Genomic DNA, 12,235 nt, shown 5'->3' with positions numbered 1-12,235 from the left:
GGCAAGTAGGATGGAGAGGGCTCTCTGGAGATTTTGCCCTGTTGCTGCACATTGCTGCCAGCACCACAGCAGGAGGCAGATGGCCATACATCAGTGGTGGGATGCACAGAGAATGAACACCTGCCTGCCCATCAATAATTCCCCAGAGACCACAGTCTGCAACTAAGGAGACAGAGTGACAGAAAGCATGCTGTAGGTTTGCAGTCCACTTTATGTCTAGCACTTAGAGGTATGTTTTGTCTGAACTGTCTGATACTTTGGTCAGTTAGTGCTACAGAACAGAAGCAGACAGTGACTTCTGTATGGGCAATTGATTCTAACAAAGAGAAAAGCACTGCAGGAAGCCTTACCTCCACCTGCAGAGAAATCAGTTCCCAGCCCTATGTCAGTTCAGTTAAGCATCACTGCTCCTTCCCCAAGGAGGATCCTCTATGAAATGCAACAGGACAAAATGTGAACCTTTCACAATGTATCAATCCTTTCAAACCAAGGCATCTAGCATCTCAAAATGACTACTGCTCGACTACCAGGTCGTTTCAGATCACATAGGCTTCAACATCTGGGAAGCCTCTGTTATTAAAGGAGAAAAGGGCTCATGCACTTGAATAAGGGCCACAACTTTGGGGACAGCAGCTACTCCCATTCTTTTCCATCTAAAGCTGTAATTTAGCTTTCACTGCATCTACTTCATGCAGCCATTCATTAGTTCTGCAGTGCACTGAATGGTGCAAAGACTGTGGATCAAGGGAACCAATCTAACCAGTCCTTAATTTCCTGATGAGAAATCTCTCTCAGTCTCTTGGAATAGCACTGATCACTTGGAGCACATTAAAATAAAGCACCCAGGAAAAAGTTCCTCCGGTGGCAAAAGTTGAATCACAGCGCCGCCTGTTGGAGACCGACATCTCGAGGGAAGCAGGATGGATGTTGCAGCCAAATGTGCTCCTCCACCACTGGTTTTCTGAGACGTACCCGTGAGCACCACACATTTGTACGGTCTGTCTGTCCGTAGAGCTACAAAGGCAGAAGCAGAACATCTATATGGTTTGTTGCAGCTGTGGGTTGTGACTGATATCAGTCCTTGGATCTGTTACACTTCACAATTGCGTTCAGAGTTTTTTCAGGTCATCCTGGCTTTCTGGTGCTCCCTGCACAGTGACACCATCTCTTCTGTCACCCCATTTAGTCAAACTGACTGTGATTTGCATGTAGCTCCTCCACGGTGCTTCCAAATTCCTAACAAAGTGGGAAATGAGCCAAGGGACCCATCTGATATCTGATAGATGCTGACACAAAAGCAATCTGTCATAAAGCCCTTTGCACTGATGCGATTCAGTGTAATACCTAGCATGGGTTTGTTTACCTTTCCTTGAGACTGCAGGTCATTTCTAGCAGTAACAATGCTTACTGCAGGTCACTCAACACCACGTTATGACTATGAGTCTTACTTGAAATCCATTCCTAGCCATGAGAGCTGGGCAGTATTTAAATAGTGCTTCTTTGGAGCTCAGGATTGGTTCATCCCTAAAGGTAGGAAATAGGGAAGGGGGGTGTCCTGGAAATGGGTGATGCTGAGATGGTGGAGATGCTGAACGCCTTCTTTACTTTGGTTTTCACTTCAAAGACTGCCCCTTGGGACTCCTGGACCCTGGAGGGAAGAGAGAAAGCCTGGGAAACGGAGAGCTTTCCTCTGGGTGAGGACGGGGTGATCTGGGAGCATCTGGGTGGGATCAGTGTGCACAAATCCATAGACTCTGATGGGATGCATCCACATGTGCGGAGGGAGCTGGCAGAGGTAATTGCCAAACTCTGTCATCTTTGACAGGTCTTGGAGAAGAGAAGTGCCTGAAAGCTGGAGGAGAGCCTGTGACTCTGCAGTCTTCAGAAAGGAGCAGGAGGAGGATCTGGTAAACTGCACGGCAGTCAGTTTCACCTCTGTCCCTGGAAAGGTGCTGGAACAGTTTGGTCTGGATGCCTTCTGCGAGCAATTGGAAAGGAAGAAGTTTATCAGCAGTATGCAGCTTGGATTCACCGAGGAAAAGTCATGCTCAACCAACCCTGCAGCCTTCTATAATGGCATCACAGCACAGAGTCCATTTGGAGACCTGTGGCCTGCAGTGTTCCCCAGGGCTTGGTGCTGTGTCTGATCTTGTTCAGTATCTTCACTGATGACCTTGAGGAGGGGATAGTGTCCACGCTCAGTAAGTACACCTATGATACAAAGCTGGGAAGAATGGCTGGCACACCTGAAGTCTGTGCTGCCATTCAGCAAGACCTGGACAGACTGGAGAGCTGGGCACCAATAAACGTGAAGAGGTTTAACAAAAGCAAGTGCAGAATCTTCAGCCTGGGAAGGAGTAGCAGCAAGTATCAGTACAAGGGCATGGAATGTTGTGTGGGCACCTGGGTGTGCAAAGGAGGCATGGTGGCACACATAGATGCCCATGCACATGGGTAGACAGAAGGACAGGGTTGCACATCAATGTGTGTGCACAGTGTTATTCAAATGGCTGGGGTCATACAAGTATGAGCAGGCATGTGGCTGTGTGCAAGAGAGGAGCTGCCCATGTTTGTGTGCAGGGCTGTGCAATGGAGTGGGGTTGTACAGCTGTGTGCGGGGGCCAGGTCCTGTGTGCCATGGAGCTCCATGGGAAACCTCTATGAGTGCTAGCAACAGCAGGAGCACTTGGAGCACTGCCTGGAAGAACGGTGCTGGGATGGGCTGTGGTGGGCGCCGAAGATGCATAGTGGACCGAAGATGCGTAGATGCTACTCTGGACCAAATGTCGGGCAGCTGCTCATGGAATGCCACTGGACAAATCAGGCTGTGCAGTCTTTGTGAATATGTAATTATGATAGTTTATTGATTGAATGCATTAAAGAAAAAAAAAAAAGGAAAAAAAAAAAATAAATAAAAATAAATAAATAAATAAATAAATAAAAGAAATCCCAGAATGTAGTAAAACATGGAATGCTGAGTTGGGCTGCAACTGAAATGCTGTGCACTGCAGCCGCTGCCTTGTGACGCTTTTCCTCTCAGTCCTTCATGTGCACCTTCTGCATCATCTCTGCAAGGCTGTTCATCTCTGCGAAGAACTGGAAAGAAACAAAGCAAGCGTAGAAGTAGGACAGAAACAATCTAGGGAGATCTCATGAAGAAAGCCTGACCAGTAAACATCCAGAATGGCCCCGTGTGGAACAGCATGTTCCTTTCATTCAGGTCACTGACACTACTTCCCATGACACGTTGTCTATGGTAAGATTCATGCTCTGTCATGGGAAGGTCGTTTCAAAGGTTGCAGTGCCCAACATGGCAAGCTTCTTTATCACAGCAAAACCTTCTGGCTGTTACCAACCACATTGTTCTCAAGCCAGAGGAAGGCGTCCAAGCTCCCCATGGCAGCTCTCACTGACAGTGTCATTTCCTCAAACACACAATTTTTCTATTCCATCGCTTCTCTCAGGATTTTGCCATCTCTTTTATGTCTGACAGATGTAGGCACTGAGACCAACAAGAGAATGCGTGTCTGTGTTCACCAAGGACTCACCTCTGCACGTGCAGCTCTCAAAGAAGCCTTTCTCATTTCCCTTTTCCTTTCTTTTTGTTGTTGTCTTCTTGCTGGAAAGCAAGAATACCAATGAATTCATTTTGTCTACAGCAAAGATGCAGAAATATGGGTGCCGAGAAAACAAATGGCAGTCCAAAGACAAAGCAAATGGGACTAGGAAGCCTCTCAGTGAGTAACATTTCCAGGGGGAAATACGGAAGAGCATAATGATGTTAATGGAAAGAGATGCGTTTAGGTATTCTGGCACCTCGCTGCCTTTGGACTTTGTAGCCTTCAACTCCTTTCCCCTCCACAGAGGAGGAAAAGGTAAAGCAAGCCCTAAGCAAACTCAATGTGTTTGATAAGGACAGCACTTCACCGGGACGGTGCCACAGCACCTTCTTACCTCTTTGCTTGGAGCTCCGTGGTGGGGTTGGGGCCGGCACACTGCCGGTGCTCTGGCCCCTGGCTCTTTTGTTAGCAGGCAACTGCGCTGCTGCCTGTTGCTCTTCGTCCAAGCCCTTGCGTTTCCCTCCAGCCAGGGTCTTGGAGACAGAGCGGGGGCACACAGCCAGGGAAGGTCTTCTCCCTGAGCTGGAACCTGCTGTTACTGGAAGCCCTCCAGCCTGGAGATGATCTCTCCCAGAAAGCACTTCCTGCACTGCTTTCACGTAGATCATTCCATTTGGCTCACATTGTACATCTGTTATAATCAAGAAAGGAGAAGCAGTTAGACTTCAAGGGAGCCCAAGGCTACTTTCAGTCTGCAGAATGGGCCACAATACTAGGAAATCTCATCTTGAGTGTTCACAGCAGCAGATCTTGGGTGAAGTGTGGGTTTGCATTTCAAATCTGGACAGGGAAGGTACTTGTAAATCCCAGGGACAAAGACCTCAAGCAACATGCAGCAACAACACTCCCAGGAAAGAACAGACAGAAAGCCTGACTAGAACGACATTGAATCAAACCCCGATGCCTGTTGTGCCTCTGTACCTCTCTTGGGTGCCACGTCACAGGCTGCAGTCCTACCCAGACCTGCCGCAAGGCTGCGCTTGGCTGGAAGACCGCTTGCGTCATCTTCTGGCAGAAAGAAACAAGAAATACTTGAAGAGCATCTCTTGGGAGGAAGATTTGAGCACAGCCAACCACCAACTTCAACTCTCCAAGTGTAGTTCCTACCATTTTCCTTTTTGCTGCTACAGCATGGTGCCATTTCTGCAGTCAGCACAGATCTGCAGTGGGCTTTCTTCACTCTTCCATCACACATGCACCCCTTCATGCAGCCCTATTTAGTGGCAGGTACCCACACCACAGCTCTTACCTGCATAGGCTTTCCGTTTCCCACCTTGCCCAGCACCATTGCATGGACGCACGGGCTCTGTCCCTAAAAAAAGAGATCGTGTGTTGATTTCACAGATGACAGTAGCAGTATTGTCCTGTTAGCCCGTGTCCACCCCCCACTAAAGAAAGACCCTGTTTTACAGACAGAAGAGAAACTCACTTTTGCATGGCAGTAAAGACAGTCCATCCCCATTGCGTCCCTCTGCGCGCTGAAAGGTGCAGCTGGATGTCTGGCAGCTGCGCCGCCTCTGAAGAGAGAAAGGAAGAAACTCAGGTCGGAACGGGCAGCTGAGAGCTTCCAGATCGTGCCAGAGATGGGATATCAGAGTGCTGAGACATCATTGATCTCTAAGGGAAAATACAGCCTGAGCCCTGCCCGTGCCATTAGCCCAGGCTGTCAGCAGTGAGCTCAGGATCCAACCGCTTACTGAGGTCCCAAAGGACCAGCAGGGCTCCCCCTGCTCCACTCCTTCCCTTTACAAATGGGAACAAAGAAGAAAAGTCAAGCCAAAGGAACCCAGCCATACCTTTCCGCTCACAGAGCAGGCATTGGATCCGCACTTGTCTCCTTGCTGAGACATGATCGCTCAAGTGTCAGAGGAAGCACAAGTTCTCTCACAAGCTCTCTCCACAGGAACTTTCCCTGCTCTTGGAAAGAGCTGGCTTCACTCTTCCTAAGACTGCCTCGATCCTCCAAATCTCCCTGCAAACAGGAACCCTGCAGAAATCATCCACAAGAGAAAAGTCAATGGGAGAAGTATATTCCCAGCTTTGTTCTGCCATGCAATTGAGTCTCTTGTGGAGGAAAAGGTCTGGGAATCAGCTGGCTGCAAGAACGTCCCAACGCTAGCTGCAGCTTGTGTCTGACTGCCATGGCTTGTGTCAGCAAGTGCTCTTCTCCATCTCCTCAGGAGCTCTGCACCCAGCCATCCGTGTGGTAGTGAGGCACAAGTTGCGCTCTGTTTCCTTATGAATGGTGTTTCATCATCCTCACCAAAACACGGGTTGGAATCTCCACAAGAACCTCTTTCCCCTGGGAACAGCCATGTGGAGGGGCACTGCTGGAGCTGGGGACTTCTCCCCGGCCTAGCATTTCATGTCTGTAGAGACACCTCCCAGCAGCCAGCCAGCACCAAACCCAGCTCACCTGTTGGGCCTGTTCAGCCTAAGCTGCGCTCAGCTCACCAACACAGCACAGCAGTCCTTCGGACAGGCTCTGCCAGGGTGATCTGTTCCACGAAATGCACAGAGCTCAGTCTCCGCGTGCAGCACGCTCGCCAGAGCACCAGCTCTGCTCACCACCTGTGGGACACGTGCTCCTCCCACCGTGCCAACCATTGAGACCTCAGCAATGCTCGCATGACTTCTGCGCTTTCATCATAATGGAAGTGGACGCCTCCTAGATCCGAATTTAAGGAAACCAACGCCAGGGTCAGCCCATGGGGTGATCTGAAGTCAAACAACAGGGAAGTGAAGGTGACTCTTGCGCAGCTGTCATGGTTTTGTAATTTTCATTAAAAACCAGTCAAGACTAATGTGGCCTCATAGTGCTCAATGGAGTCCCAGGGGAGATCGTGGGAAGGAATAGGGGTGCACATCTGTATGCCCCGAGGCTGGTGCTCACCTCTCTGATTGTGGCTTTATGGCCCAGGGCCAGTGCCGGCCTCATGGGCTGGGGTTTGAGGCCCTTGGACCATTGCTGGCCTCACTGAGTGGGGCTTCTGCCAGTTGGATACAGCTGCTGGCTGAACTGGCCAGGATGGAGCCTTCCCTGTGCAGCCTCCCATGTGCATATCCACCCCAAGAATGGAAGTCCTCCTTCTATATGTACTCCTTTCAACCACAATGTGGAAAGCAAACCATTTAGGCACCTGAAATGCTTCTGCTCCTGCAGTCTGGCAGAAAGCAATGCCCTCTGTTTCATGCCACCTCTGCACAAACTGGAAGGGAATGGGGAGACGTATGTCAGAACCAATGGGACAGGACTTCACTGGATGCAGTTTAAAAGCAAATCACCCCAGCTCTTGGTTGGGCTGTTGCCCTCTATTGCTGGGGATCCCTGACCCCTGGCCACTGGCTTTCCACCCATGCATCCTTCCTTGGAGCCAAGTGTGCCTTTCCCAGCAGCAAGCACCAGGCTGGAGTCAGCACCAAAACCAAAACCTCCTTGCACCTTTCCCGTCCTTCTTTCACACATCGTCTTTTAGTTTCAGAAAATAGGGCCAGACCCCAGTGAAACAAGAGCTCTAGGACAAAGCAGCTGCTTTATTTTCCTCTTTCCCTTTCCTCATCTACACCCCACAGAAAGACCATTTGCCAAGTAAGGGATGCAGTGATCAGGTGTATGAGGGGCAAAGCAAATCAAGCTTAATTTCAAAGTCTTGCCTCTTCCATGTGACTTCCCTGAGGTCTGATACAATCATAGACTCATCTGATACAGTCATAGATTCATAGAATAGCCTGGGTTGAAAAGGACCACAGCGTGCAGGGTCATAAACCACCAGACCAGGCTGCTCAGAGTCACATCCTCCCTGGCCTGGTCCTATCACTATCCACCCTCAGGAGTGGGGACAGAGATGGTTTCAGGGCTGGCTCTGGGAACAGGCCTGATTGCTGCTAGTGAGCGAGCCAAAGGCTTGATGGCGAATCTCCTCTTCCTTCCCAACTGCAGTGAGATTTGACATGACTCCAACCTACACCAGAAGCCTGAGCACTGCAAGTGTTGACAGCGGGCAGTTGCGAAGGAGACGGAGCTCACTGCAGAGGGAGAGCATTGCCTACAGGTGAGGCTGGAGGCTGTGGGCTGGGATGTGCATGGGGGTGACCCAACGAGAGCCCATTCCCTAACGCCAAAGGGTCGCTGCTTGTTTGTGGCTGCCCGAGAGAGGGATGGGGAGGCCAGGAGCCCCCCAGTTCACAGGGCTGGTCCCTCTCCACGTCTCCAGAGAGCCATGGGACAGCCCATCAGCTGTCTGTGGGGAAGGCTGCATTACAGCCCAGGCTCCTGGCTCAGGCTGGCGGGATGCGGCCCCAAAGCCATCAGCCACTCAGGCAGACCCCTCCCGCTCTGTCCTTTCAGTCTTCTGCCACCAATCGGGGCTGTGCTTGAAGCCCCAAAGCAGCCGATGACCTGCCAGCTGCAAGGCCAGGAGGGAACAGAGAGCCAAGAAGAGCTGGGCCCAACAGGATGGGTGGACGTATCCAATCTGTTCAATCTGTTCAGACGTGTCCAATCTGTTGATGTTGTTGCTGCAGCCCCTTTGCTGTGTCTGCGGCGGTCTGTAGGGAAAAGGGGGATCAGGTCAGATGAAAGCCCCTTTAGGGCTCATGGCGGGGGCAGTCCCGCTTTGGGTTGGGGGTTGTTGTTGATTATGGGACGGGGGTCTGCTCACATCCCCTGTGAGCCCCTCCCCCCCAACCCCATCCCATAACCCCTGTGACCCCCCCCAACCCCATCCCATTCCAGCTCCCTGCAGGTCACACAATGGAGCTGCTGCTGCTGGTCCTGTAGGAGGATGGTCCTATGCCCACATCCCCAACATCCTCAGCTTCACCCCGTGAGGTTTTTGGGGTCCACATCCTCAGCTTCACCCCAAGGTTTTGGGGTCCACATCCCCACCGGGTGTCCCCAATGTGTCCACAAGGATTTGGGGTCTCATGTCCCCATAGAACCCCAAGTGTCCCCCCAAGGTTTTGGGGCTCACAACCCTGTTGGATATTGGGGAGGTGGTGCCTGCATGCAGCAGGGCTGGAGTCAGGGAGGTCACAAGTGTCTGACAGGGGTGGTCACCTGTAGCACAATATAGGGTTATACACCCCCCATAACCCCCCACCCTTCTTTTGTGTATATGTTGATGTTATTTAATGGGGGGGTGGGGGTCTTCACTCACCACTCCCCCCCCCCACCCCCCCGAGCAGCACTTCCTCCAGCTCCGCTTTGAATTGCACTTTGGCCGCCCGTTTCCCCACACGCTGCAGCCGTTTCCACACCGAAGCCATCGCAAACCCCCCAAAATAAAGCCCCCCCCCCTTCAATATATACTCATTAATAACACACACACACACACCCTTTATATAGAAACTCAGAACGCAGCGTTGGGTGCGGCACAGCCCCGGGGCAGGAAGCGCTGATGATGGGAGGGGGCTGGGCCATATACACTCATATGGGCCCACCCCTAAGCTCTGCCCCCCTGCACGGAAGGACACGAAGTTCCCCTGTCGTGGCTGTGGGTGACCACTAGGGGGAGCCGTAGGCATAAAGATTGCCCCCCACGCCCCTTCCCCTTCAACCCAATGTGGTTCCAAAGAGACCCCCCCGCCCCCCGCATTAAACTGGGGTCTTAGAGTGCCCCCACTGACTCCAAATACCTCCCCCAACCCACCCTATAGACCCCAAACCCACCCCACTGCACCCTAATCCCACCCCACAGCCCCCAAAAACCCCCCCAAGCCCACCTTAAAACCCCCAAAGGCCACCCCATAACCCCCAGATACCCCCCAAACCCACCCTATGGACCCCAAATCCACCCCTCAGCCCCCAAATACACCCAAAACCCACCCTATGGACCCCAAATCCACCCCTTAGCCCCAAAATACCCCCTTAAACCATGCTGGGGCCTTGGGGGCGGCTGTTGCCGGCCCTCAGCCCACAAACCTCTTCCGCTCCCTCTGCCGTTCTCCCCCCTCCGCCCCACGCAACCAGGTCAGGCCTCTCCGGTCTCCACTCCCCCTTTCCCCCATTATCCGCAATGGTTCCGTGCCGTAACCCGCTCCCCCGGAGGGAACGCGTGCTCTGCGGAAATGAGTCTCCTGGGAAACGCGATCTGCTTCACTGGCGTTCCGCCCTCGCTTTGGTTCCTACGGTCTACAGAGCCGGAGGAAGGCGATCCCGGGGAGGGGGGGGGGGTGTCCTCAGAGGGGTGGGGACGTGTCAGCTGTGTCTCCACGGAGGGCTGTGTGTCCCCCCCCTACAGGTGGAGCTGCTGCTGCTGCTGCTCGTGTACCCCCGTGGGCGCCCCCACCACCACCACCCAAAACGAAGGGGGGCTGCGGGGATACCTGAGAGCATTGGCTCGGGCGCCCGGCCCCCCCCGGCCCAAAGCGTGCAGCCGCTACCTGCGGCGTTTGGCCGCCCGGAGCCTGGGGGGGTTACGGGAGGGCTTTGGCACGATGGGGAGCCCCGGAGGGGGGTTACGGCTTTGCCTCCGTTTGGAGCCCGACGACGCGACCCCCCCTCATCGCCTCCACATCCTGGCGCTGCTGCTGCAGGTGGGGGGGGGGGGGCTCAGGGCTGATCGGTGCGGTTGGAGTCGGGGGGAGCAGAATTAAGGCTCACCCTGCGCCCCTCCCGCTTTCCCCCCCCCCCCCCCCCCCCCACTCACCATGTGGGAAACGCTGGGGGTGGGACCTGAAAGCCGGTTGGTGTGGGAAGGGGCTCGGCCCCCCACCGCCATCACCCCCTTCGTGTTGGATGAAGGGGAAGGAGATGGGGGGTGGGTGGCAGCCGCCTCGTTGCCCCCCCGCGGTCTGGCCATAGGAAATAATTCATCTCAATTGTTTTCTTATGGATTCATTTGCTTCCTCGAGGTTGTCCTGACATTCGGCAATTTCCTTCAGTAGCGTTTCGAGCCTTTTCACTTCTGCATCCTTCTGCTGTAGAAATATCACATTCAAAACAGGACGAACCAGATCATTTTAGAAACAATTACAAGCCAAGTTGCATTTTGGTGTTAAAAACAGCCATAGACTCATAGAATAGCCTGGGTTGAAAAGGACCACAGTGTGCAAGGTTTCCAACCTGCAGACCAGGCTGCCCAGAGCCACATCCAGCCTGGCCTGAAATGCCTCCAGGGATGGAGCATCCACAACCTCCCTGGGCAACCTGTTCCAGTGCGTCACCACCCTCTGTGTGAAAAACATCAACCTAATATCCAACCTAAACTTCCCCGTATCACTTTAAAACCATTCCCCTTGTCCTATCACTGTCCACCCTTGTAAACAGCCATTCCCCTGCCTGTTTATATGCTCCTTTCAAATACTAGAAGCCAACAGTGAGGTTTCCCTGGAACCTTCTCTTCTCCAAGCACAAGCCCAGTTCCCTCAACCTGTCCTCATAGGAAAGGTGCTCCAGCCCTCTGATCATCTTACTGGCCCCCCTTAGCAATATTTGCAATTCTCTTTTGCCTTCCTGCAAGCACACCTGCTTCAGGGCACATTTCATCCCACTGTTAGGCCTTGTAAGAAGCACTATGGCAAGTCCATATGCAGAAAACAATGGCATTCCATTCACTAACAGAGAAACTATTCTGCCCTTGCTCCTGACTCTTGTCCCTGCCTCCTCCTGCACTGGGCAGTGTTTGTGGGCAATGAAAGAAATACCCACATTCTGGAAAATACAGACAAAAAAGAAACAGGCAGAAAAGCGGCACTAATACTTTGTCACTGGTGGGAATCTCCACAGAAAGTGCTGTGCTAAAGGTGTGAGGTTAAGGGATCATCACTGTCACGATAAAAGTCACAGCATGGAAGATTTAGCGATGGCGTGCTGACTAGAAGGAAAAAACAACACTTACCTTGGAGCTTGTTCATTTTCTCTCCTATCATCGGATATCTTATCATCATCTACGTAGCTCTGAGGTTGGCCAAAGCCTGTTGCCATGAGCTTTGCTAAACGCAACAGTGCTGTGGCTCAGAGGTATTACACCGGCACATAGCATAGGAGAACTCCATAACCCAAGTGTCAAGGGAAGAAGAAAGGGGAACTGTTACAATTAATTACGTTCACTAAATTGATAATTGTAGGCTTCTTGTCACACACTACTGCCTACAGCAAAACAGCACAGATGTTCACAAACGTGACAGGGATTTCTGCATACAAGCAACCACTCGAGGCTGAGCACTCTCTCCTGTCCCTTTGCCATTCCTAGAAAGACCCAGAAGAGCTCAGTGTTCTCTTGCTGTTAGTTTACATCCTCCAAGCACTTCCAAAGGCACGCTGCTCTGTAGAAAAAGCTGAGCTGCCCAGAAAGTTTGTGCAGGAAGAAGGCAGCAGTGTCAGTGCACGTCATCCTGGGGGATCTGAAAGCATTTGTGAAGAGAACAGGGAAAGGAGAGGGAAGAGAGCAAAACCAACAGGCACTAGCACTGCTGCCCACAGGGGGCGGGGCTTGAGGCAGGGCCTGTGCCAGAGGGGGGCCTGGCACAGTTAGGGCCAGCTCAGGGCCCAGAGCAGAGGGGGAGCAGGCAGAGGCAGGGCCTTGGGGCCCAGGATGGAGGAGGACCAGGCACAGCTGGGGCCAGCTCAGGGCCCAGAGCAGAGGGGGACCAGGCACAGCTGAGGCCACTGC

General features: G+C 52.6%; 1 protein-coding gene and 1 long non-coding RNA gene across 6 annotated transcripts; both read right to left on the bottom strand.

Moving 5' to 3' along the window:
- Positions 1–2,580: 2,580 nt before the first annotated feature.
- LOC146752995 (uncharacterized) lies at positions 2,581–4,879 on the bottom strand. The gene is made up of 4 exons (XM_085531159.1): positions 4,542–4,879; positions 3,955–4,251; positions 3,549–3,619; positions 2,581–3,096 (listed from the first exon to the last, which is right to left on the bottom strand). The coding sequence occupies exons 1-4, from the start codon at positions 4,825–4,827 to the stop codon at positions 3,037–3,039; spliced, it is 714 nt and encodes a 237-aa protein (XP_085387285.1). The 5' UTR covers positions 4,828–4,879; the 3' UTR covers positions 2,581–3,036.
- A 177-nt stretch (positions 4,880–5,056) lies between these two features.
- Positions 5,057–12,029, bottom strand: LOC146752994 (uncharacterized). 5 transcript variants are annotated; one of them, XR_014940317.1, is made up of 5 exons: positions 11,462–12,029; positions 10,271–10,541; positions 6,761–8,168; positions 5,417–6,338; positions 5,057–5,137 (listed from the first exon to the last, which is right to left on the bottom strand). It is a non-coding gene; the product is annotated as an uncharacterized LOC146752994 (long non-coding RNA). The 5 variants fall into 5 exon arrangements; XR_014940318.1 differs by lacking the exons at positions 10,271–10,541; positions 11,462–12,029 and adding an exon at positions 8,957–9,165 and having other exon boundaries at positions 5,417–5,922; positions 6,037–6,338; XR_014940319.1 differs by lacking the exons at positions 10,271–10,541; positions 11,462–12,029 and adding an exon at positions 8,957–9,165 and having other exon boundaries at positions 5,417–5,607; positions 6,037–6,338.
- Positions 12,030–12,235: the final 206 nt, after the last annotated feature.

Source organism: Coturnix japonica, unplaced genomic scaffold, assembly GCF_054131305.1.
Source record: "Coturnix japonica strain WE unplaced genomic scaffold, WE-NBRP24 Scf040, whole genome shotgun sequence".
NCBI lineage: Eukaryota > Metazoa > Chordata > Aves > Galliformes > Phasianidae > Coturnix > Coturnix japonica.
Note: the sequence above shows the minus strand (reverse complement) of the source record. Positions and strands in the feature narration are given on the sequence as shown.

Coding starts and splice junctions, on each gene's coding strand:
- LOC146752995 (XM_085531159.1), bottom strand. CDS start 4,827: ATGAAGGGGTGCATGTGTGATGGAAGAGTGAAGAAAGCCCACTGCAGA. Junction 4,252..4,541: donor TGACGTGGCACCCAAGAGAG/GTACAGAGGCAC, acceptor TGATTATAACAG/ATGTACAATGTGAGCCAAAT. Junction 3,620..3,954: donor ACGGAGCTCCAAGCAAAGAG/GTAAGAAGGTGC, acceptor CTTGCTTTCCAG/CAAGAAGACAACAACAAAAA.